The following is a 27,416-nucleotide window of genomic DNA, read 5'->3' as shown; positions in this document are numbered from 1 at the left end:
CTGGACAGCAGCACAATGCATCAAATCATGCAGATACAAATCAAGAGCTTCAGTTAATGTTCACAATGTTCAAACATCAGAATGGGAAAAATTGTGATCTCAAAGTGTGACTTTCTTTCACTGTGGCATGGGTGTTGGTTTGAGCCAGATGGACTGGTTTGAGTATTTCAGAAACTAATGATCTCCTGGGGTTTTCACACACAACAGTCTTTTGAGTTTACACAGAATGGTGCAAAAAACAAAAAACATCAAGCGAATGAGTGAGCGACAGTTCTGTGGGTGGAAACAAATGCCTTGTTGATAAGAGAGGTCAGAGGAAAATAGACAGATTGTTTCAAGCTGCCAGGAAGGATATACAGTGCTTTGAAAAAGTATTCATACCCCTTGAACTTTTTCACATTTTTCCACCTTACAACCATGAACTTAAGTTTTTTATTGAGATTTTATGTGATAGACCAACACAGAGGGCAGCACGGTGGTGTAGTGGTTAGCGCTATCGCCTCACAGCAAGAAGGTTCTGGGTTCGAGCCCCGTGGCCGGCGAGGGCCTTTCTGTGCGGAGTTTGCATGTTCTTCCCGTGTCTGTGTGGGTTTCCTCCGGGTGCTCCGGTTTCCCCCACAGTCCAAAGACATGCAGGTTAGGTTAACTGGTGACTCTAAATTGAGCGTAGGTGTGAATGTGAGTGTGAATGGTTGTCTGTGTCTATGTGTCAGCCCTGTGATGACCTGGCGACTTGTCCAGGATGTACCCCGCCTTTCGACCATAGTCAGCTGGGATGGGCTCCAGCTTGCCTGCGACCCTGTAGAAGGATAAAGCGGCTGGAGATAATGAGATGAGATGAGACCAACACAGAGTAGCACATAATTGTGACGAGTCATGGAATCCATGGACACATGTCGGCCGAAACGAACCCGAGAAAATCGCAAGAGAAGCATTTTTTTTTCGAAATTTAATGCTTCTTTTGCGATTTTCTCGGATTCGTTTTGGCCGACATGTGTCCGCGGATTCCATGACTCGTCACAATTGTGAAGTGAAACGAAAATGATAAATGGTCTTCAAAATTTTAAACAAATAAGAATCTGAAAAATGTGGTGTGCATTAGTATTCAGCCCCCTGTACTCTCTCTAAATACAATCCAGTGCAATCAATTGCCTTCAGAAGTCATCTAATTAGTTAATAGAGTCCTACTGTGTGTAATTTACTCTCAGCATAAATACACTTGTTCTGTGAAGGCCTCAGTGGTTTGTTAGAGAACACTGAAGAACAAACAGCATCATGAAGACCAAAGAACTCACCAGACAGGTCAGGGATAAAGTTCTGGAGAAGTTTAAAGCAGGGTTAGGTTATTAAAAAAAATATCCCAAGCTCTGAACATCTCAAGAAGCACTGTTCAATCCATCATTCAAAAATGGAAAAAGTATGGCACAACTGCAAACCTACCAAGACATGGCTGTCCACTTAAACTGACAGAGCGAGCAAGGAGAGCACTGGTCAGAGAAGCAGCCAAGAGGCCCATGATCATTCTGGAGGAGCTGCAGAAATCCACAGCTCAGGTGGGAGAATCTGTGCACAGGATAACTATAAGTCGTACACTCCACAAATCTGGCCTTTTTGGAAGAGTGCCAAGAAGAAAGCCATTGTTGAAAGACAGGCATAAGAAGTCCCGTTTGCAGTTTGCCAGAAGCCATGTAGGGGACACAGCAAACATGTGGAAGAAGGTGCTTTGGTCAGATGAGACCAAAGTTGAACTTTTTGGCCTAAATGCAAAGCGCTATGTGTGGCGGAAAACTAACACTGCTCATCACCCTGCACACACCATCCCCACTGTGAAACATGGTGGTGGCAGCATCATGCTATGGGGATGCTTTTCTTCAGCAGGGACAGGGAAGCTGGTCAGAGTTGATGGGAAGATGGATGGAGCTAAATACAGGGCAATCCTGGAAGAAAACCTGTTAGAGGCTGCAAAAGACTTGAGACTGGGAAGGAGAGTCACCTTCCAGCAAGACAATGACCCTAAACATACAGCCAGAGCTACAATGGAATGGTTTAGATCAAAGAATATTCATGTGTTAGAATGGCCCAGTCAAAGTCCAGACCTAAATCCCATTGAGCATCTGTGGCAAGACTTGAAAACTGCTGTTCACAGACGCTCTCCATCCAATCTGGCTGAGCTTGAGCTATTTTGCAAAGAAGAATGGGCAAAAATTTTAGTGTCTAGATGTGCAAAGCTGGTAGAGGCATACCACAAAAGACTTGCAGCTGTAATTGAAGCAAAAGGTGGCTCTACAAAGTATTGACGCAGGGGGGCTGAATACTAATGCACACCACATTTTTCAGATTTTTATTTGTTTAAAATTTTGAAGACCATTTATCATTTTCGTTTCACTTCACAATTATGTGCTACTCTGTGTTGGTCTATCACATAAAATCTCAATAAAAACCTTTTAAGTTCGTGGTTGTAAGGTGGAAAAATGTGAAAAAGTTCAAGGGGTATGAATACTTTTTCAAGGCACTGTAATCACTCTTTACAACCGTGGTGAACAAAAAAGCATCTCAGCATGCAACAGCAGAACAGAAGACCACATTGTGTTCCACTCCTGCAGCCAAGAACAGGAATCTTAGAATCAAGAACAAGTTCCTGTTAAAGTGGCCGGTGAATGTACATTTATCCAATTACAGTTATATTTCCTGTTATTATGTAGGGGAGAGCGGGGTAAGATGAGCCACTTTTTACATTTTTCATCATAACTACATGTTAAAGCCATTTTTGCTTCCAGTCTACACATCATACCAAATTTCAAAGTGTACTGTTACTATCTGAGCAAAACATAATTGATAAGCTCTTATGGTTAGAGTGATATTACCTCTTGAAAAAAAAATGTCAAGTGGCTCAACTTACCCCATGCACGGGGTAAGATGAGCCACTGTGTGGGGTAAATTGAGCCAACACAAAACACGTTAGGTTAACAAAGTAAACAACTTTTATTATTAGAAATGCAATCAGTGAATCAAGTCAAGTCAATCAAGTGGGGGATAGGGCCGTTGCATAGAGAAGGGGAGATGAAGAGAGAGGTGATAGAACGAGATGGGATAGGGAGGGATAGATAGATGGATAGAGAGAGAGATATGCATAGATAGATAGAAAGAGGGATGGTTAGAGAGGGAATGAGAGATATACTATATTATAGAAATTACTAAAACAGTAGAACAGTGCCAAAAAATCTTATTTCTTTCAGTAGGTTAAAACATTGCTAAAACATGCAGCAATCATTCCATCATTCATTTCATCATTATTCAATGTTCCAAGCGTTCAAATTCCAAGGGAACACCATTTGCCTCTCCCTCCGTGCTGTCCCCCCAACAGTAAAGGGGCGGGGCAATTTTTTCACAATATCCTGTCTTGACAGGACAGCCTCATCTTTCGCTTTGAAGACAAAGGTTGGCTTTCTTGCAGAGCCATGGCATGACCGGCTTCTTTTGAGAAATCTTGCCTCTATTTCGAAGACATCCAATTTGATTATCTGGCCAATGAAGAAATGCACTTTCTTCTTCCCCGTGAATTTTGCCACAACATAATCCCCCACATCTAACAACTGGTCTTCCTCATCTGATGTCATATATATATATATATATGTTGTTGTCATATATGACCAGTAAATGTGAAAACTTAAGTGTCATCCATATTGGGTAAGCTCAGCCACCAATGGGGTAAGTTGAGCCAGTGGCTCAACTTGCCCCACATCTAATGGCTCATCTTACCCCGTGGCCACCATTTTGTAGAAAAATGCTAATAAAGGGGATTAGGCTAATCAAAATTATTTTTATTAGCATTCATATCATAGCTTAGAAAGCCACTAACTTAACCCTAATGTGTCTAAATATTATTCTACTTTTGTCTTCTCTAAATCATCTTCACTGTGGACAAACATGGAATTGACTTAGAAAGCACAAAAACACATTTTTATAAATATCTCCCTCACCTAGTTTGACATGTGGTGCTCCTCTCCACAAGTGTAAGTAAATGGTCCCGCCCCCCTTTGAATGTGGTCACATGGTCACATTTGTTTACTGTTTCTTAGAAACAGGGGGTGGCTCATCTTACCCCCTGGCTCATCTTACCCCGCTCTCCCCTACATTAAATTACATAATGTTTCAAAGAAAAAGCAGGCAGCGTCTAATATTTCTGAAAGACCACAAAGCGTAAAGCTCTGTCCTGGAGATAACAGAAAAGTTACAGCTTTACCTCTGACTGTTAAAAAGCGCTGACTCTGGAGACTCTTTCCATTAAATAAACATTTCTTTAAGCTCTATTCAGATTGCTGGTTCAATTCCCTGGACCAACAGGAATGGCTTAAGTGCCCTTGAGCAAGGCATCTAACCCCCAACTGCTCCCCAGGCTGCTCTAGATATGTTGTATGTCACGCTGGATAAGAGCATCTGCTAAATGCCAGTAATGTAAGGTATACATTTTTAGCAGCATAAAAGGTCAAGCTCAAGTGACAACACACAATCTTATGACAAATAGAGCATTGGGTTGATTTTATTCTAAACTGTTTTTGATTTTAAGCTGATCTGATATCAACAAAACAGAAAGAAATACAATAACTTTAACATCAGTCTTGCTCATGCCAGTAACACCCACATCTCTCCATGTGCTCTAATTATCGGGCGATACACATATTTTCCTATTAATGTGAACAGGATGGACAGGATTAAAGTGATTTTTCTCAAAATATAAAATCTAGGCGGCACGGTGGTGTAGTGGTTAGCGCTGTCGCCTCACAGCAAGAAGGTCCTGGGTTCGAGCCCCGTGGCCGGCGAGGGCCTTTCTGTGTGGAGTTTGCATGTTCTCCCCGTGTCCGCGTGGGTTTCCTCCGGGTGCTCCGGTTTCCCCCACAGTCCAAAGACATGCAGGTTAGGTTAATTGGTGACCCTAAATTGACCGTAGGTGTGAGTGTGAATGGTTGTCAGTGTCTATGTGTCAGCCCTGTGATGACCTGGCGACTTGTCCAGGGTGTACCCCGCCTTTCGCCCATAGTCAGCTGGGATAGGCTCCAGCTTGCCTGCGACCCTGTAGAAGGATAAAGCGGCTAGAGATAATGAGATGAGATATAAAATCTATTATTACAGATGAAAACCTTCTACAGTAGTTAAGTATAATAGCTGGAATTATACTCCAGTGTAATACTTCCTGCTCTCACACTCAGAGCTGGTACACTAGTGAGAGGCAGTTACATGTGAGAGGAACGTGGGGTGATTTGGTGTAAACATGCATTGGGAGGAGAGAGAGAGAGAGAAATAATGTCACAAGTTGTCATTAGATTATTGAAACTCTGGAATTGTGGGTAAAAAAGAGAAGGCAGTGTGGGGCCAACCACATATTATAGATGTTGATAATACATGAAGCATATTATCAAAGGAGACAAATAAGCAGAAATAAACTGGTCATGTTCAGCTGCAAGACTCAGTCAGAGGCTGGATGTGTACAACAAGCAACAGTAACAGAAAAAAAATTACATAATAAAGCATTCAGCTGTGAAAAATAAAAAATAAACAAAAATTGCATGGGTGCAGGAAAAATCGAGAGTGCAACTTTCTTTAACAGGAGCTCATGGAAGATGCCTCAATGCACTAACCATGACTCAACTCTGTACCCTGATCATGAGTCACCTCTGATCACGACTCAAATCTGTACCCTGTCCATGACTAAAATCTGTACCCTGACCATGATTCAAATCTGACAACTCAACTCTGTACCCTGACCGTGACTCAACTCTGTACCATGACCGTGGCTCAACCCTAAGTCATTCCACGCCAAACGTCCGAATGCTCCCGCTCGACCATCTCAGATTTACCTGAAAAAATTCCACGAGGTTCACACACTTCCCAATAGGAAAAGTCCCAAATTTCAGCTCCCAACTCATTATAGTTTTGTCATAAAAAAATATTTAGGCAGCTAACCCCAGATACGTTTTCAGCAGAGTTTTCTAGGGAGCCACTTTCACATTGCTGTATCTAGAAAACTATTTGAGCTAGGTCTTTCAAATTTTCAAGGGCTAATATCTGGCTAAAGTACTCGTAGTATATGGAGTTTTACACATGTGCTTTCGGTTTATCATAGCGTTCTGGCAGCTTGAATTTGCTCAAAAATTCAACTCTTCAAATCTGGCAGCATATTTGAAGGACTGTTGAAAGTGTAATATTAAAGATAGAGGCTTGATATTGCACATGCACCTTACCACACATGCTGTGTACTTTGTATTCAAAAACTGTCCCTCTGTGAAGCATGGTCTAGAAGATATTAAGGTTTAAAAATTGGAAAAAATAATTTGGTGCCATTTTTGGCATGGTATAGCAAAAAAATGATAGGTCCCACCAACATAAAATTGGCTGTTTTTGAAAGATTAGATGTATGTTTCTAACATATCCAAAAATTGTGATGGTGTTTTGCCTTAATGTTGCAAAATGATTTTTTGAAAATGAGGTGTTTGCACACATACACAGCATTCATGGTCTATGAAGGCACTTCCAGATGCTAAGAACACGCCATGAATTTATTTTGCACAGCTTAAACTTAATAAAATGCTTCATTTGATTCATGGTAAAGTACACTAGAAGGATAGCCTATATGCCATTTTTAGGTATTGCAATATTGGAACTCCAATACTGGTGAAAACTGAAACTTGTCACAAACCATTACATATCTGTTGTACCATGATTTAAAAGAAAAAAAAAACTGTATGCATTGGCAACTTAGGGAAAGCTATTGTAAATTATCTGAACTCTTTAATGAATCTTTCAGATGCTTCGATGTCACATTCCTGAATTGTATATAGACGTCCAGTTGTAGTTCTAGGAGTATCTATTTTAGAGATGATGTGTTGCACAGGTACCCAGCACAAATCTTCTCTCATTGGCCAGAAGAAACTTTTTGCTGGGCCATGTGGATGCATAAATTGTATCTGAACATCTTGCTGATCTTCAGATGTCTCTCTGATGCTTCCAACCCACCAGTGATGGTCATAAACACAGGTTATATATTGGCCAGGTGTCATGTCACTGATCTGGAGGCCATGTGAAAACTCTTCTTCAATATGTTCTATCTCATAGTTGACCAAAAATCCAGCAATTCCAGACACTCTGCTGACCTCAATTGTTGTGGCATTGACTGGCTTGAAACAGTGATTATCTCTAGTACCTGGCACTGTGAATGCCTTTGCGAATCTGCTTTCCAGCTTGTCAGCCATGGACTTTACACTTTCTTTGCTTATCCACATAAATTTCACCCCTAGGATGTTTTTTTCCGCCCATTTGAAGAGGTCTTCAGGGGTTAGGATGTGGTTTGTATCAGTGGCCTGCAGACTCGCTCTTGCAGCCTCTCGCTTTACTGTGCCACCTATTCCATCACATGGTGACTTACCGTGTGATGTTCCAAAGAAGTTCCATTCCGCAGAAACACCGAAGTCTGATGAGTGATAAAGCAGATTGATAAAGCTTTTGCGGTTTTTATAATGAGCAGCAGCTCCATCACTGAAATAGTGAATGGTCTTCAAAGTGGGCAGCAACTTCACTTCGGGTATAACACTGCACAGAAAAGTGTACACAGCTTCTGTATCATGCTTAAGACAATCACTCACTATGCACATACTTGAACATTTAAGCTGGTCATCCTCCGTGTAGTAGATCACAAAAGGATGCAGGGTACACTGGGAGTTATCCCAGTGGTAACCCTGGGCGGCGTCTTGAACAATAAAAGAGTAATTCTCAGCAAAGTCAAGAAGTATGACGCATTCATCTGAGTGCAGTTCTTCCTTCAGTTGGCATAAACGATGACTTTGATGCTTTGCAATAAAGTGATGAACCGACAGTTGGTTTACTTTTTCCATGAGCAAATCCAGGTAGTCTTCTGTTGAGATGGTGTAGTCCAAAAGAGTTGTTCTGTCAGTTGTCACCCACTGCTTGAAGCTAATGTTGTCTACATCATCACTTACTTTGTCATTCAAAAAGTGTTCTAGATTTGTGGATCCTGGGCACTCTTCACACCTGTGTAACATGCATTCCATGTTCTGTGTGGAACACACAAGATGGTTCAGGAGATCTGTGTGGGTGATTTTCTCTGCTTGGTTTTCAGTTTGGAAAGCAGAAAGCATTAGCTTCACATTCTGGTGGTACACACAAACACAAACAGAATGTGTCCCTCTAGCACCTACAGTTATGCACTCCTTGGGACGGAGTGAGCAAAATTTGGAGATTCCTATCTTCAGGTCAGGGTTTGATTGCTTGAATAGCTGGAAGGCTTCATTCAGATTCATTACAATTAATCTTTTTTGCTTGTGTACTCTCTTGTCTCCTTCTTTGACACTCTTAAAATCTTTTTTACCAGGCAGTGGTCTAGAAATATCATCCTGGTGAAAAAATGCAATAACTTTGTTTACAGTGTCTGTACTCAGTGGTCTTCCTATTGAGGGTGTGATGACAGGCAAAATACCATGTTCTAAGCGCAGATCTCTTGCTCGTCTGACTAGACGCTCACTAACACCAAATTCATCAATGGTCTTTGCAATACTCCAGCTTTGTGGTACCAAAGTTAATAACTTGATCTGCTCCTGCTTTCCAGTCGTGATTGATAACTTTTGCTTCAAAGCTGTGACAAGATAGCCAACATCACTCACATCAGCAGATGATGTGGTCATCATAGGAGCAGCCCATGACGTTGAAGGGACTGCAGCACACCAATGTAGCATTTCCTTGGTCTTGTGGTCAACTTCTTCACCCTTTCTCTTAATGTACGCTTCCTTATCCCTGGGACTGACTCGTGAGATTTTACATGGGGAAAGTCCAATAGCAGTGAAGCACTTATCCAATTGGTCTTTTATGTCTTCCTGTTGTACATAGTCAACATGATCATGATCATGATCAACATGCTCTTGCAATGGAACTTTGACTGACACTTTATACATATGCTTCTTGCACTGCATGCATACTTTCATTCCAGCCTTTACAGATGTCTTTCTAATGGCCTCTGCTTGGGACAGAGAGATGATGCGAAGATTTTTTTTCATAGGTCTTGCATGTAAGCCATATGGGTTGCTGCAGGTTTTTTGTAGAGAAGAGTAACAATCCAGGTTTATTTTCTTATGGTACAAACATATAGTTGCATCAGGTGGTACATCATCCTGCAGACTACACCTGTGCTTCAGGAGCATTTGGTCATCTTTTGACAGAGAAGTGATGGATACCAGTTGTCTTGGTCTGAAACAACAGAAGCATAACATGTCAAAATGATGGTCAATCAGCAAAGTTGCAAGAAAAGTATTAATGTAAAGTAAGTATTAAAGTAGTTAGACTTACATTGCATAACTCTTGGTGTAATCCAACCTGTGGCAGTCTTCAGCACATCCCAACACAGCTCCAATAAAACATGGAGCCAAAGATGCCATCTTGAAAACTGTGAGCCTGCTCATTCTAGTCATTTAAATAGTCAATCTGATTGCAAGTGGCTCGTTCTAAATACAGGTGTGAACATTTACTAGAGTGCCTTGGAATCTGATTGATGTGGGGATGGTATGAGACACTTGCATCCACATTATGTTCCGCAGTGTGCATGCTCAATTTGACACATTTCTGTTTCTATACCTAATGATTACATATAAGTTGACCTTCAAATATAGTTTATCATGAATCAAATGAAGCATTTTACTGAGTTTAAGCTGTATGTAATGAATTTAAGGCGTTCTCTTAGCATCTGGAAGTGCCTTCATAGACCATGAATGCTGTGTATGTGTGCAAACACCTCATTTTCAAAAAATCATTTTGCAACATTAAGGCAAAACACCATCACAATTTTTGGATATGTTAGAAACATATATCTAATCTTTCAAAAACAGCCAATTTTATGTTGGTGGGACCTATCATTTTTTTGCTATACCATGCCAAAAATGGCACCAAATTATTTTTTCCAATTTTTAAACCTTAATATCTTCTAGACCATGCTTCACAGAGGGACAGTTTTTGAATATAAAGTACACAGCATTTGTGGGAAGGTGCATGTGCAATATCAAGCCTCTGTCTTTAACATTATACTTTCAACAGTCCTTCAAATATGCTGCCAGATTTGAAGAGTTGAATTTTTGAGCAAATTCAAGCCGCCAGAACGCTATGATAAACCAAAAGCACATGTGTAAAAGTCCATCTACTACAAGTACTTTAGCCAGATAGTAGCCCTTGGAAATTTGAAAGACCTAGCTCAAATAGTTTTCTAGATACAGCAATGTGAAAGTGGCTCCCTAGAAAACTCTGCTGAAAACGTGTCTGGGGTTAGCTGCCTAAATATTTTTTTATGACAAAACTATAATGAGTTGGGAGCTGAAATTTGGGACTTTTCCTATTGGGAAGTGTGTGAACCTCGTGGAATTTTTTCAGGTAAATCTGAGATGGTCGAGCGGGAGCATTCGGACGTTTGGCGTGGAATGACCCCCCTGACCACGACTCAACTCTGAACCTTGACTCATTTTCAGCTCTGTACCATGACCATGACTCAACTCTGATCATGACTCAACTCTATACCCTGACCACGGTTCAGCTCTGTACCATGACCACGACTCAACTCTGATCACGACTCAGCTCTGTACCCTGACTACAATTCAACTTTGTACCTTGTCCATGACTAAAATCTGACCACAACTTAACTCTGTACCCTGACCACGACTCAGCTGTATACCCAGGCCATAATTCAAATCTGTACCCTGAGCATGACTCAGTCTGTACACTGACCACAACTCAACTCTGTGCACTGACCACGACTAACTCTGACCACAATTTAAATCTGTGCCCTAACCACAACTCAACTCTGTGCACTGACCATAACTCAACTCTATACACTGACCACAACTTTGTATCCTAACCATGACTCAACTCTTTATGTTCACCAAGACTCAACTCTGTAGCCTGACCACTCAGCTCTGTATGCTGACCATAACTCAAATCTGACCATGACTCAACTCTGTATGCTGACCACAACTAAACTGTGTACCCTGACCATGACTCATATCTAACCATGAGTCAACTCTGTACCCTGATCACGAGTCAACTCTGTACCCCAACCACAATTCAACTCTGCACCCAACCATGACCCCAGTCTGTAACCAACCATGACCTCACTCAATCAACCATGATTCAACTCCATACTCTGACCATCAATAAACTCTAAGTTGACCATGATTTGACCCCATACCATGGGGTCCATGATTCTGTAAGGCAACTACGATCCTGTACAGTCACCTTGACTCTGTACACCCACCATGACTCCATACAACAACCACACTGTACATCCACCTCAGCTTTGTATGGCCACTGTGACTTGACTCTGTACATCCACTGCCACTCTCTAAATCCACAATGAATGTATGCCTACCACAACTTTGACAGATACCCTTAATCCTTATGGCAATCACGACTACAACACTGACCATAATTCCATACACACTTCTGCAACTCTGTACATGCACTGTCAGTCTGTACACCCACCTCTACTCAACTCCATGTGCCCACTGCCACTCTGTACATCCAGCTTGATTCCAGGCACCCACTGCCACTCCATACACCATCCATGACTCAACTCTGTACACCCATTGCCACTCTGTATGCCCACTACCATGTCTGTCATGCATGTCTACATGCACTCTGTATGCTGACCACCATTCTGTTCACCCAACTCAACTCCATGTACCGACAGTTTCTCGATATACCAACCATGACTCCACTCCGTACACCCAGCACCACTCCGTAACTGCTCTGTATGCGCACTGCCACTCCTGATACTGACCACCAATCTGTATGCCCATCTCAATTCTGTCCCACTGGTGATTTACAGTCAGCCAAGCTTTTTGGGGATCCAGCACAATCTGGCTACACTGATCAAGGGGTTCATACTTTTTTAAAGGATATGGGACATGAAACATAAAAGCACGCTATATCAGTTTCTTTCCATTAAAAATATGAATTAATTGCATCAACAAATACAAAATCATCTATTAAATTCAGCAAAATCGTTATATTCGTGATGATTATATGGCATTTCTGCTCGACTTCCGATATGCATTTTTTGCAACCGGAAGAGCCGCTGTCACGTGATCATACATCACAAAAACTTTCGGGCACAGCACAAGCGGGTAGATGAATGGAGAAGTGGATGACAAGAAAATTGTTTTTATAGTCTTTAAAGTACATTGGACATCATACATTGGACATCATGGTGTATTGTGCTGCTTATGGTTGCAATAATTCCAATGGGAAATGCCCTGGAGTAAGTTTTTTTGCATTCCCCAAGGACCCGAAGCTGAGGAAAGTGTGGGCTCACCTGCGCATGCGCAGTAGGCTTCACGCATGTGCAGTAGGCTTGGTAGGACAACTTTACAGAACACCTGTTGAAAAAAAACTTTGCACCTACTGTTTCCCACAAACTGTATTCGGACCATTTCACTGAGGATTCTTTCAACATTAATACTCAGGTACTGAGCGATATTAATTCATGAAACAGGAAGCATAAGGATGAGAAAAAAAAAACAGTTCAAATCGGGAAACCGCGCACACCTGCGCCAGGCTGCACAAATGCGCGCAGCTTCCCGACCCAAGCTGCCTCTCTTTCATCCTTACACTTCATGCCTCATGAACCAACATCGCTATTTTTATTTTTTTTTTAAATCGGATCTGCGTGATTCAGCCGTGAAAAAGGCGGCATCCGCCGAAAGGCGCGCTGTTTGCATCCCTGCACGGAGGCCAAGGGACAGGGCAGGAATATTTTTGTTGATATGAATGATCCGGTGCGATTTCGCGACCCCCCTGTTGAAGACCTCTGCGCTAAGCGACTCAAAGCCGAGGTAAGGATTAGTATTATAATTTTGGGTGTATCAATTATTGATTATCATAATTCTGACTGGGCGGCACGGTGGTGTAGTGGTTAGCGCTGTCGCCTCACAGCAAGAAGGTCCTGGGTTCGAGTCCCGGGGCCGGCGAGGGCCTTTCTGTGCGGAGTTTGCATGTTCTCCCCGTGTCCGCGTGGGTTTCCTCCGGGTGCTCCGGTTTCCCCCACAGTCCAAAGACATGCAGGTTAGGTTAACTGGTGACTCTAAATTGACCGTAGGTGTGAATGTGAGTGTGAATGGTTGTCTGTGTCTATGTGTCAGCCCTGTGATGACCTGGCGACTTGTCCAGGGTGTACCCCGCCTTTCGCCCGTAGTCAGCTGGGATAGGCTCCAGCTTGCCTGCGACCCTGTAGAAGGATAAAGCGGCTAGAGATAATGTGATGTAATGTGTGATAATTCTGACTCGTTTCGCCATTTTGAATGTTTTCATCTCGGACTCTGGAAGCATTGTATCTCAATCAATCTCGAAAAATATCAGCAAAAAAAAAAAAAACAAACTAGCTTGCAACGGACTTTAGCTAGATCTATGATGAACTTTCAATGTATGATACAAAAATAATACTTCTTTCAACAGATCATTAGCCTTTGAGCAGAATTGTTTTTAACTTACCAGGAAGTGTTATCCAGCCGACCGCTTTCAGTTTCATGAGGGCTGAATGAACTCTCACTCTCAGAATCATCTGACCCGTCAGAGTAAAGACAAGATCCATGTTCATGTGAATTTCCAGCTATCGGTTCGAATTGATAGGGTCTAACTTCACATCTCTGTGAAACATCGGGAATGTCACTGTCGATGGTATCCTTTTCGGTAACCTGTTTACATTAGATTCCCAAGCGCTGGCTCCTTGGAAAGTTTTTGTGACGTCACGGGTCAAGTGACCACCTAGCTCATTAACGAATCCTTGTTTTACGCTGATGTATAAAAAAACTTGAATAATGTGATGATTTTCACATTTTTGACGCCCTGCAGTGATTTAGATGGCATTTCTTATGTCCTTTATACATAATTATGCCCAGGTAAAAATCCATGTCCCATATCCTTTAAGATGTCTTTCTTCCTGAATATCTGGTTATACAGTGATATACTGAACACATAAATATCTTTAAATCTAATTTCACCTTCAGTGATGGGTGAAAAACATCTGCACAGGCAAACTAAAGGTCATAAATGAGCTACTGCAGAAAACAAACAGCCCTCATACTAGCCAAATTTTAAAAGAACAGCCAGAGACACAAGGTGAGTGAAGGAGACTAACAAGAAGAGAAAATGAACTTCAGAGGGATCGGAGTAGTCTATAGTGAGGTCAAGAAAGAGATATCAGGAAGAGACCAGTGTAAATTATAGGGGAAGAAGACAGGACAATCCTCCATTCCCCTATATCCAGCAGACAGGAGAGCAGATGGAGGTCAGAGTTAATCTATTGAAATACTCAAGTCCTGATATTCACACAACTCTTACAGGACAGGACACCAGGCTACCTAATGTTCGCAATCACCAGGCCCATAATGGGCTCATAAAACATTCATCATTAAACACAGAAAAGAAGGTATTAACAATGACATGGAGACAAACAGACTTTCAGACTGGCCAACACATCACTCTGTAGAATATAAAGTCTTGCAGAAGGTACAGACTGAGCACTGTGTTATACTATATAACTCTATTAATGGAGACTTTTTTTTTTACTATTTGACTAAACATGTTCATTTAGAGTCTAAATGATAACAATAGGTGGAATAGTGGTGTAGTGGTTAGCATTGTTGCCTCACAGAAAGAAGGGTCACTCTGTGTGGAGTTTGCATGTTCTCCCTGTGCTTGCATGGGTTTCCTCTGGGTCCTCCAATTTCCCTCTCATGGTCCAAAGATATGTGGATTAGGTCAACTGCCTACTCTAAATCACCCATAGGTGTGGATGGTTGTTCATCTCGGTGTTCACCCTGTGATCGATTGGTGACCTGTCCAGACTATAGACCCTTTTCACGTGATGTCACGACAAACGCGACCGCCATTTTGGACATGTACTACCAGTAGTTTACCACAGCCAGCATTGAGGAACGGCAGCAAAGAAAGTGTTTATTTTCAGCAAGACTTCCATCATGCCACTATATTGTTGTGCACCTGGATGTAGTAACCATCAACAAACAAGGCAAGGGTTATCATTTTATCGGATCCCGACGGAGAAGATGGATAGCGGCCATAAACAGGAAAGATTGGCAGCCCTCGGCATACCAGCGCTTGTGTAGTGACCACTTTGTTGGAGGTAAGATGAATAAAATTAGCCAGAAAAGGCATTACATTGCTGTTAACATTCTGTGGCGGCGAGTGTGTAACCAAATAGGCTAAAATAACCCATTGTAACCTCTGTTCTTCTGTAGTAGCTATTCGCTAACGACATTAGCTAGCGTTGTGTTCCTTTGCTGTTGGTAGACTGTAGGACAGATCAGAGGCAGTGTCCTACAAACAGCGCTTAATTTGAGGGGGAGCAAGCCGGAGTGCGCTCCGGAACCTCGGGCGTTGGCTCCGGCAGCTATTTACACTGGATCCGGTGATGCGACACCTCTTTTGACTATGTAACAAAAAAAAACCCCAAATAATTAAATAAAAAAATGCAAGTTTATTTAGTGTTAATGTCTGATTTTGATATCTGTCTTGTTGGTGATTTCTCTCATGAAACGACATCCACAAAATATCTGCAGATGAACTTAATTTGCAGTGTTATTACAAAACATGCCCAGAAGCGCAGCGCCATGCCCCCTTTTTTTCCGCACCGGAGCCGCTCATCCTCTGCGCTCCGGGACCTCCCACTTTACAAATTAAGCACTGCCTACAAATAAGTGTTCAAAACAAGAGGAACATGTATTTATCTCTTAAATCCAGGCCGTTCCCTGTAATCTGTAACAACGGTTGGAGAAAGTAATGGCAAATAGTGAGTGCACAAACCATAGAGGGTAAACTGTACACAGCGCCAGGGCAGTGTGATGGTATGTCTACTTTTAGATTGTGTTAGCTTATCAATGAACACACTCGTCACTCGACGAGTTTCACGTCTTTACGACGGATACTTAAATGTGTGTTAGGTATTATTGTTGCAGTCTAAGCAGTCATTGTAGCAGCTAGATGAGCGAGAACCGAAAGGGTCTGTGCCATAAACCGTTATTTCTGTACGGCGTTGCTAATGTGTCGTTACTGTTGTTATTTCTCCCTCTGCTCGCCCTGTAAATGCCCTACGTCGCTGGATAGCGAAGGTGTTTTCTGCATCTCGCTCCTTTTTTTTGAATGTTCTCCGTTTGTCGCCTTCCTCGCATTCAAACCAATTCGAGCCGAAGTCCGTTACATGTCCAAAATGGTGGTCGCGTTTACGAAGGTCACGTGACTGAAAAGGGTCTATACCCCACCTCTTGCTCAAAGTCAGCTGGGATTGGCTCTTGCGACCCTGACAGATAAGTGCTATAGATGATGGATGGATGGATGATAATCCATCCATCCATTATCGATAACCGCTTATCCTATGCAAGGTCACAGGCAAGCTGGAGCCTATCCCAGCTGACTATGGACGACAGGCAGGGTACACCCTGGACAGGTAACCAGATCATCGTAGGGCTGACACATAGAGACAAACAACCATTCACATTCACACCTATGGTCAATTTAGAGCCACCAATTAACCTAACCCACATGTCTCTGGACTGTGGGGGAAACCGGAGCACCCGGAGGAAACCCACGCAGACACAGGGAGAACATGCAAACTCCACACAGAAAGGCCCCTGTCAGCCACTGGGCTCAAACCCAGAACCTTTTTGCTGTGAGGCGGCAGTGCTAACCACTACACCACCGTGTCGCCCAGGTGAATGATAATGACAATGCTAAAAGCGCTTTCAAAACAAAGTCTACAGGCACAGTTGATTTAAACATAAATAAGTCTTTCAGAGCCGAGCCCTATTTCTTAAACTGCAGAAGGAGTTTCCAGTGTCAGTGTTTTTAACTTTATGTGTTCCAAGGAGTTCATTCTCTATGGTTTCTCTGTAACATGTCAAGTTGTGCTTTCTGTCTTACTAACTTCAAGATGAAAAAACACAGAAATACTGGTGAGGGAGCAACTGTTTATAGCTGCTGTACCATAAGTGAGAACAGGAACTAACTTGAATTTAACTATAAATGGTAAACATTGTAATTGATGGGAATATGCTGGGCTTCCACACCATCACATATAACTGAGTATCTTCCTGTAACAGGACAGCCTGTTATGTTTTAATCCTTACTTTATTACATTTATGTTCTCCATCACTTCCGGATTCACTGAAGAATGATGACTGGTTTCATAAACAGACTGAGTGCATGACTGATAATCTACTTTAAAGAATTACAGGAACTATAGTGAGTAGTGGAGATTGAAATTTATTTAATGTCTCTAAGTGCTTTCTTAAAGTCGCAGTCAAATCCAAAAACCCAAGAACCATTTTGTTTGGTCAGTTATAAAGAAGAAGAAGAAGAAAAAGAAGCAGAAGAAGAAACGAAACAACAACTTCAGATTAAATCAGGGAATATTTTCCCCAAATTAAAGACTGAATCAGTGACAGAAACAGCACAATGACAGAGAAAGAGAGAGACGGATTTCAGGTTATGTCTCAGTGGGAGGCTGTGAAAGGAGTGAGCAGTTGATTCAGCCTGTGATGGATAACTGAAACCTCACACTGAGGGTCTGATTGATTCAGCAGGACAACAAGTGCAAAGTGAATGAAAACAGTGTAGAGGTCAAAGCAGAGAGACACAACATCTTCACACATCACAGGAGCTTCATAAACTGAGACATCTGAACAAATATAAAAGAAGTTCATCATCTAATCACTGGAGATGTGTATTCAGGAGGCGTATCAGTGCCGTGTTGAGGCTGCACCATGGTCTACAGTCTTCTCATCTCATTATCTCTAGCCGCTTTATCCTGTTCTACAGGGCCGCAGGCAAGCTGGAGCCTATCCCAGCTGACTACGGGCGAAAGGCGGGGTACACCCTGGACAAGTCACCAGGTCATCACAGGGCTGACACATAGACACAGACAACCATTCACACTCACATTCACACCTACGCTCAATTTAGAGTCACCAGTTAACCTAACCTGCATGTCTTTGGACTGTGGAGGAAACCGGAGTACCCGGAGGAAACCCACACGGACACGGGGAGAACATGCAAACTCCGCACAGAAAGGCCCTTGTTGGCCACAGGGCTCGAACCCGGACCTTCTTGCTGTGAGGCGACAGTGCTAACCACTACACCACCATGCCGCTGGTCTACAGTCTTTTTTATTATTATTATTTTTTAGTTTTTCTATTTGTATTTATTTATTTATTGAGGCTGTGAGATTTAAGAACCCAGAGAACATGTTCCTCCTCAGACATTCAGCCTGATTGGAAATGTCACAGCTGCCCCAGTCCATGTACTTTTTTGTCATTCCCTATTTGTCTCAGGTACAGATTAAAAAACACAGAGAGAGAGAGAGAGAGAGAGAGAGAGAGATGGATATTTGATTACTGTTTCAAAATCCAGGCAGGAGAAACGAATTAAAAATAAAATTAAATAAAATAAAAACCCAGTTCATTTTTTGTAAACAATACAGCTCCTGAGTTGCACAAGAGAAAATTACAAAAGACACGATATCATTTTTTTTTCTGATAATGATATCGAGACCGAAGCCTTGAGCATCAGCTGATACTGATACCCATCTGACAGTTTTTTATTCTTACAATCTAACTAACTTTAAAATTCTAGATTTTAAAAAAAATATTTTTGGAATCTTTTCACATAAAAAAACCACAGATAAACTTCTGCAACTACATAGCAATTATTATAAACATAATAAAATCCTAACAAAAATACAATCGCATCTGTATACAGTACTGTGCAAAAGTCTTAGGCACCCTATTGTTTTTTTTTCCCATACAAACTTTGTTATAGATTTCCATTTTATGACTTCTACATTATTGAGTCAAAACATTACAAAAACATTTTAGAGTCCAAATGTTCATATTTTTTCCAGCAGAAAATTAAATGTTACAGAAAAAAAAGTGTGTATCTGAGCAGTATATTCCATAAGAGAGCACTTTTCAGATTAAAAAAGAAAACATAATGAAGGCTGCTGGGTTTTGGTACAAAATGAAGAAGCGAGTGTGACAGTCAAAGTGTCCAGAAGAACTGTGGCTGGTTCTGGAAGACGCTCAGTAAAACCTACAGCTCATTTCCTTATAGAACTGCACTCACTGGACCTGAGACTATTTTTTTTTTAAACAAAGGGTCATCTCACACCAAAACCTGACTTTGTTTCATTTATTATGGCTTATTGATGACTGTTTACAGCATGTATTTACGTACACATGCCTAAGACTTTTGTACAGGACTATATGAAAACATTTCCAGTTCCAAAAAAAAAAAATCCAAATATTTTGCATTTGTTACAGGATCAAATTTCCATTTTACTTGGCCAAATTTTCTAGTATCAGCCTGATAACAATCCAAGGTATCGAATCAGTGCTATAGCTACAGAAAATTGTTTGATGTATAGCCACGAGATCAAAAGTTTGAATCCTAATGATGCCTCGGCCATCCATGACTGGGAGTCTAGAGAGATAGAAAAACTGGCTGCATTGTCTGGGTGGGAGGGGCATACTCTGTCTCCTCTGTCGATCACAGTGACATTTGTGAATCATTGGCATCTGTGAGCTTATGTATGTGGAAGACAGTAGATACTGCAGTGCTCTCCTCCGAGTGTGTTACACAGCCCTGTGGTGCAGCAGGAGCAGCAGTTTGAAAAGATGCAGTTAGCTGACTTCATAAATCATCACGAAAATTGGCCGGTGACCAAATTAGGGAGAAAATAGGGGAAAAGAAGTAGAAGGTATAACATTTAAAAGCAACTTTCTTTTGTGTAATCATAAACTGAAACAGAAAAAGGTCAGGTTTGTTTGTTTGTTTTTAACCTGCTGTTGTCTTCTGATAGGAATATAAATTATTCAGTCAGTATGTGAAGAGTTTGGTTCCAAAACGCGATAAACGCCAAATTTGAAAAATTGAAACTCCCGCCATCAAACCATCAGCAATTATCATATCTTACTTGTACCATATTCAGTTTTCGCCAAAACATGATATCTGCCATTGATTTACATACTACACACTGCATTACGGCCTTTCATTCCAAAACGCAACAAGCGCCACCACCGATTTTTCTCAAAACCAGACATACACTACCGTTCAAAAGTTTGGGGTCACTTTGAAATGTCCTTATTTTTGAAAAAAAAGCACTATTCTTTTCAATGAAGATCACTTTAAACTAATCAGAAATACACTCTATACATTGCTAATGTGGTAAATGACTATTCTAGCTGCAAATGTCTGGTTTTTGGTGCAATATCTCCATAGGTGTATAGAGGCCCATTTCCAGCAACTCTCACTCCAGTGTTCTAATGGTACAATGTGTTTGCTCATTGCCTCAGAAGGCTAATGGATGATTAGAAAACCCTTGTACAATCATGTTAGCACAGCTGAAAACAGTTGAGCTCTTTAGAGAAGCTATAAAACTGACCTTCCTTTGAGCAGATTGAGTTTCTGGAGCATCACATTTGTGGGGTCGATTAAATGCTCAAAATGGCCAGAAAAATGTCTCGACTATATTTTCTATTCATTTTACAACTTATGGTGGGAAATAAAAGTGTGACTTTTCATGGAAAACACAAAATTGTCTGGGTGACCCCAAACTTTTGAACGGTAGTGTATCCATTTGGCCAATCAGAGGCCACCATTGGCGTGAAGTCTTCTAAGATGGCTGCATTCATGAAGTAGGAAATTACTTCATCACTTCTCACATTTATTGGACAATTTCACACTAAATTATGAATAATTTCAATAAAATAATCTAAAAGAAATCTATAAAATAAAATAATCTGCCATGAAAGAACATGGTTAAATACAATGGAATTGGATATATAGTGTTTTGGAATATAATTGGATATATAACGCTCTTCATGTGCATGACTCTTTGAGCTACCTTTAGGTTTGGCTTTGGAACTGTATTCTGAAATGATCATAGACATGAAATAGACATTCGTGTTTTATTTTTTATGAAAATTGGATGACCAAAAAGTACACTGACCTCCCTCACACAAACCAAACAACAGCAAACACTGAACATCTTCATTAAACCCAAACCAATTTCACTCAGAGCCCACGAGCGCTGTAGTGTTCAATAAGTGTACACTCAGTGTCCAATGTGAAATCAATACCAGCTCTGAAACGGAGCTTAAACATCTGTAAGACACAACAGCTGCTGTGTAAACAGCTTTTGTAAATAATTACACCGATTCCACGTAACTTAATGGAAATCTGTTCAACAAGCCAGGAAAGACATCTCACTGAGTCACAGTGTGACCTTCTTCAACATGAACACACGCTGATCTCAAAGCTCTGCTGCACTCACCATAAAGATCCTCCTAAACGTTTGTGCCGTGGGGCTCCGGCGTCGCCGTGCTCGCTGTGGAAGGGGCACCGAGGTCGTGGAGGAGTGCTCGAAAATCATGTTGAAGCCAGAGAACGAGTGCAGAGACAGACTGAACTCACTGAGCTCTCTCTCTCATACACACACACAAAGCTCTTACCAAGCACTTAGGAAAACACACGAAGCATTTCCCGTTACACTCTGATGCAACAGGAAACAGAGAGCAATGCACTGTAGAAACTCTTCTGTCCTGAAGATGTGGGAAAGCTTAAAGTTACAGCTGTGCCTCTTGACAAAGCACTGACGCTGGAGATTCCTTACATAAATGTTTGAAAGAAAACTTTATACGTCTCAGTGTACGCTGTTACTATAGAAACGATAGCATATCACAACAAGCGCATTAACATGCTTAAAGCCGCATTCCTGTCAGAGCTGCTCTTACTGAAAATTAATCAATACCTCTTGACCAATCAGAATCCAGACCCTGTAATAAAGCTTCAGGTTAAACTCGTGCACCATGATGTTGTTCTTATAATCCATTTGTACTCTTCAGTCATCACATCAGCCTCTCAGTGTTAAAGTATCACTCAGACAGATGTCATGTTCTGCCCTCAGTGGCCCTGCTGTGCTTCTGGGGGTAGGTATTAGTCACCCAGCCTAACAGTGCTTATTCATTAATCACAGCAATAAAATGAACCACTCAATATGAACAAGCAGGTAAACCCGAGTGGGAGTTCAGACAGGGGCGCAGATACATTTTTGAACTGGGGGGGACAAAGCTGCCAGCAAACCAACCCCAACCCCACCCCCAACATGTGTTGTGCGAGGAATATACTCTGATGCCCTTAAAACTGCCTTCTGAGCACTGTATCTACAGGCTACCACCGAAAGAAGGAGGCTACCAGAAAGGCATCTCTACTCCGTACGATTTTACTTTCACTACGACATTACTTTGAACAGACTATCAAAAATTGCAAGGTGATATGATAAAGTAAGGCACAGTTTACTTACAGTCATTGTTTTTTGAAAAAACGATGCAATCGTTTTCTGCCTTTTCGGTTTGGCACCCTTCATCGTGCCGTGTTGGGGTCCTGAACTAGGAGCTGTCCCCGATATGCCTGTCAAACTTGTTGTGGGTAACCATAGCAACCAAGCTCGAGCTCGCAACCTGTCCAGTCTGCGCAGCTCAACCAACCGAATATCAGTCTTTGTTTTGTTTTATGTGAGTTGTTGCAACTATGTATGTACTGCTGTGCACCTCAATAAACCGAATGGTAATTAGTAGGGCTGCACGATTATGGAAAAATGATAATCACGATTATCTTGATCAAAATTGTAATCACGATTATTAATCACAATTATTCTTGATGTTAGGGAAATCACTTAAATTTTATTTCACTATATTCAAACAAACAATATGAACAGCTTTCAATGCAGAATGAAATTTAAAAGAGAAATTCTGATTTCCAAATGACAAATAAATGAAATTTATCCAAGAAATTACCAAAGGATGAAGGAACTGAAAACTCAATTGCAACAATTACATAGCATTATACTGAGGCCTACAAGTTTTTAGCTAGAAAGACCAGCCTATCAACATGCTCTGGCTTTAAACATGAGTGAAGGCAGGTCACAACATTGCCTCCAGTGCTAAATAGTCTGTTGTTCCGACATAGTTAGCTTTTCTCTCTCACCTCAATCTGTTACCTACGCTCACGCTATCACCCCCTGAAGAAGATACCGCTGCACTGAAGCTCTGCGCACTTGGCTTGCTTGCTTATTTAGGCGGAGTAATGAAACCTTACATGCGTCGGTTCGCACCCTAATGGTTTGGCGGAGTACTGGTCAAAAAGTGCTTGATCAGATATGCAGCAGAGCTCGCATTTTAAATGGAAATAAATCGCGATTTTCATTTAATTTAATCGTGGCAGCCAAAATCGCGATTTTCGATTAAATTCGATTAATTGTGCAGCCCTAGTAATTAGTCTTTTGATTTTTCCGTGAGGTTTGCCTTATGCAAAGAAAGACAGCATAGACGTTTTTTCCTCCCTATAAGTGGGGGGGACCGAACGAGGTGAATTTAAATCTGGGTGGGACGAATCCCCCCCGTCCCCCCCTCTATCTGCGCCCGTGAGTTCAGACTTGATGTTTATGAGTATTGAAGTAACCAATAGCAGCTAACACACTGATTAATGCTAACTACAATCCCAGTTTCAGACGGCTGGAAATGATGAACTGATAAATCTGTGTCCAAATAAAACCTAAAACTCAAACCAGAATGATCGAACACATGAAACAGAGATTGGTGAAGTCTTTGGGAGTTAAATTAAGACACTCTTCTTTGTCCGTCCATTAGGATGCATCAGTTGCCCTCACTTTCATAAAATCTGATGCATTTTTGTTTGGGTGTTCCTTTTCACCAATAAAGACATCCTGTAAAATTTTTTGACCATATTCAAAAGTCTAATGGTGGCACCATGAGGTTCATTTTTTGCCAAAAAATGCTTATTTTATGTTTTTGCGTAAGGTTTGAATCACAATGTTGGACTCCATTTATTGATTTCTTGTGACCCAGAGATCATGTTAAGAACCTTTGCAAGGGATTGAGAAGCATTAATGTGATTCATAATACATTTGTATTGTTTAAAAGTAGTTGAACAATGATTCAATGAACAGCTAAAACTCAAACTGTGCTTGATAATATATTTAGAATATGTACTAAAAATGTGTATCTAAGATATTTGGTATACTCTATAAGGTGCCATAATGTTTCATGAAAAGCGATTGAAATTTTGTCATAAAAGTCATAAAATAGCAGCTTTGAGCTCCTGGTGCCACCATTAAACTTTTGAATTTTGTCAAAATATTTCACCCAGTGTGTTTTCTTACCAAAAGGAACATAAAAACAAAAACGCATCATGATCCGAGGAACTTTTCATTTTTAGGGGGCAACTGATGCACCCTACCGTCCATGTGCGAGAGCTCAGCTTTGCCTGATTTACAGTGTCTGAGCTGCTCCGATTCACAAGAAACTACTGGAAGGACTTATGAAAGAAGACAAAACGGTGTTCAAAATGACATTAAATGTCATCATGATTGATGAAGTGGCATGAGAACACACTCCACATACTGCATATACAGATGTTTTTGAAAATGTAGCTTTTCTCTATTTTGGTCCACGCCCAACATCTTTGTGAAGACCTTGTATTCCAGTATAACATTAAGCAGTAGTTCCACCTCATCATCCGTTCAGTGAGTCCTTGTGTTTCCATTTTTTTAGACCTCCTTACCATATTGGTAGTTTTTACCCCTCTGTTTGGTAGATTTGTAGTTTTTGCTGCTCAGTTTGGTAATTTGGCACTCGCGCCCCTTTCTTTGGTAGTTTTGTCCCCTCTTTTTGGTAGATTTTGTCCTTGTGTCTGGTAATTTGGTTGTTTTTACCCTACTCTTTGGTAATTTGCTAGTTTTTACTCCTACGTTTGGTAATTTTGTAGTTTTTGCAGTGTAGTTTGATCATTTTTTTGCCCATCTTTAGTACTTTGGTAGTTTTTGCCCATGTCTTTTTGTAGTTTTGTAGCTTTTGTTGCTTGGTTTGGTAATTTGGCAGTTTTTGCACCTTCCCTTGGTAATTGTGTAGGTTTTGCTGCTTGGTTTGGTAATTTGGCAGTCATGCCCCTCTCTTTGGTAGTTTTGTCCCCTCTTTTGGGTAGATTTTGTCCTTGTGTCTGGTAATTTAGCAGTTTTTGCCCTTTTCTTTGGTAATTTGCTAGTTTTTACTCCTATGCTTGGTAAATTTGTAGTTTTTTGCTGTGCGGTTTGGTAATTTGTTTTCTTTTTTTTTGCCCCTCTCTTTAGTATTGTGATAGTTTGTACCCCTCTGTTTGGTAGTTTTGTAGGTTTTGCTGCTTGGTTTCGTGGCTTGGCAGGTTTGGCCCCTCTCTTTGGTAGTTGTGTGATTTTTGCTGCTTGGTTTGGTAATATGGCAGTTTTTGCACATTTCCTTGGTAGTTTTGTAGGTTTTGCTGCTTGGTTTGGTTGTTTTTGCCCCTTTCTTTGGTACTGTGATAGATTTTACCCCTCTGTTTGGTATGTTTGCAGTTTTTGCTGCTTGGTTTGGTAACTCAGCAGGTTTGCCCCCTCTTTAGTAGTTTTTACCCTTCTGTTTAGCAGTTTTGTAGTTTTTGCTGCTTGGTCTGATAATGTGGCAGTTTTTCCCCCTTTCTTTGGTAGTTCTTCTAGTTTTTGCTACATGGATTGGTAACTTGGCAGATTTCCCCCTCTCTTTGGTAGTTTACCCCTCTGTTTTGTAGTTTTTGATGCTTGGTTTGGTAATTTGGCAGTTTTTGTGTGGACAGGGCGACGCAGTACAGAAAACCAAGGTAGAGTGCTGCAGTGAAATATGACACTGAAATTAAATTAAACTGAACTAAGGTGACTGTAGCTGCATCTGACAAAAAAATTAATAATCATATTGCTGAAAGAGAAACAGAGAGGAAATGAAGGTACAAGGTTTCCTCTCTACTGACACACAAGAATAAATCACATAAATGCTGAAAAGTATACCTCATATATGTGTCTACAATCTGTACCCACTCAAAATAAACCTTTCAAAACACCCTGAATAACAGTGTATCAAACTTTCCACTTTCCTTCCAGTTTTCTATGACTTCCTGTGACCTCACTATCATTATTCTCTGCGAAATCTCTTTACCTGGTGAAAGTGTAGGTCACTGATGGAGCTGTTCAGGTCACAGAGGACACGTCTAACACACTGTTCCCTTCTTCTAAAGCAAGAATAGAGAAAGATTGAAATATGTGAAGAAGAGAATGTGGATACCGTCATTACACAGGTAAAATAAATCTGTGTTGTTTTTTTCTAGGAGCCAGAAACATTTCTCACTGACACAAGAAAAAAAAAATCCATTACTTTTAACATTAAAGATTATTAAAACTCAAGGCCAAGAGCTAAAGCATCTGGGTTTATTTGAGAAGAAAAAAAAATCGTGAAAACTAATACCAAGTTCTGGATTGTGGTTGTGTAAGAAGGTGTTAATTAGTTTTCTATTACAGCAGCTGTAAGAGTAGTGCAGGTTTATATTAACCCTTTGATGCAAAACATGGGTCAAAAGTGACCCGGCTGAGTTTTTATCTTCTGTATCTTTGCAATAAATTAATTCCATCATTCAGTATTCAAGGTATTCCTCAATTAACTTGTTTTTGATCATCATACATCCTTATTTTATTTTTCCTTTCTTACTTTTTGAATAAAAACCCTTTTTGTATCATTACCCTTCTAATGCACAACATGGGTCAAAAACGACCTGCATTCATGTTCCAGGTTATTTCATGTATGGCTGAGTGTTTCTATGATATACTTTTGAAATAAATTCATTTTGTCATTTACTTTTCCAAATATGCAGTAAATATCTTGTTTTTGTTTAGCACAAATCATCATTTTTATTTTTCCTTTCTTAAGTTATGAACAAGCACAGCTTTTGTAATTCTACATCAAGTTTACACACATGGGTCAGAACCGACCCGCATGCATTTACTCCAGCGTTTGGTGGGAACTGTGAATTGTGCTTGTGTCAGACATTTCACAGCTCAGCACGGCGCCCTTTGCCCATCTCATACATGTAAGTAATGTTTTTCAATTGTTCTAACATTACCTTAGAAAAAAATTGATTATGTTTAGGTTCCCTTGAGAGTGAGTAGATTACTTGTCAGAAAGTTACAAGTAATTACTATTAGCTACCGAGCTGTTGACATATTCTACTTTAGTTAGCTAATTTTATTGTAGTTGGCTTAGCTAACTACATAGTTAATAAATAAATAACTAGCCCCATTCACTGCTAAAGTAATTACTTGAAACAAATTATTATTATTATAGTATTAAGACATTTAATTTTAAATCACACTTAGATGACCCATGTGTAGTAATATAAAAAGTATTTTTGTTCATAAAGTAGGAAAGAAAAAAATAAATTAATGATTTGTGGTAATTAAAAACAAG

At 40.7% G+C, this 27,416-nt stretch overlaps 1 protein-coding gene across 4 annotated transcripts in view; it reads right to left on the bottom strand.

Moving 5' to 3' along the window:
• Positions 1 to 27,416, bottom strand: part of dpp6a (dipeptidyl-peptidase 6a) — a 301,791-nt gene that overhangs the window by 145,712 nt on the left and 128,663 nt on the right. For 3 of the 4 annotated variants that reach the window (XM_060922570.1, XM_060922573.1, XM_060922575.1), the window contains exon 1: positions 21,386 to 21,550. The exons of the other annotated variant lie outside the window; for it this stretch is intronic. In XM_060922570.1, the coding sequence (XP_060778553.1) occupies positions 21,386 to 21,484 (99 nt within the window). In that variant the 5' untranslated portion in view covers positions 21,485 to 21,550. Of the gene's footprint in view, positions 1 to 21,385; positions 21,551 to 27,416 lie in introns of those variants that run through there. 4 annotated transcript variants of the gene reach the window in all.

The sequence above is a fragment of the Neoarius graeffei genome, chromosome 5 (genome assembly GCF_027579695.1).
Source record: "Neoarius graeffei isolate fNeoGra1 chromosome 5, fNeoGra1.pri, whole genome shotgun sequence".
Taxonomy (NCBI): domain Eukaryota; kingdom Metazoa; phylum Chordata; class Actinopteri; order Siluriformes; family Ariidae; genus Neoarius; species Neoarius graeffei.
The sequence above is the reverse complement of the archived record's forward strand: the minus strand, read 5'-3'. Positions and strand labels throughout refer to the sequence as shown.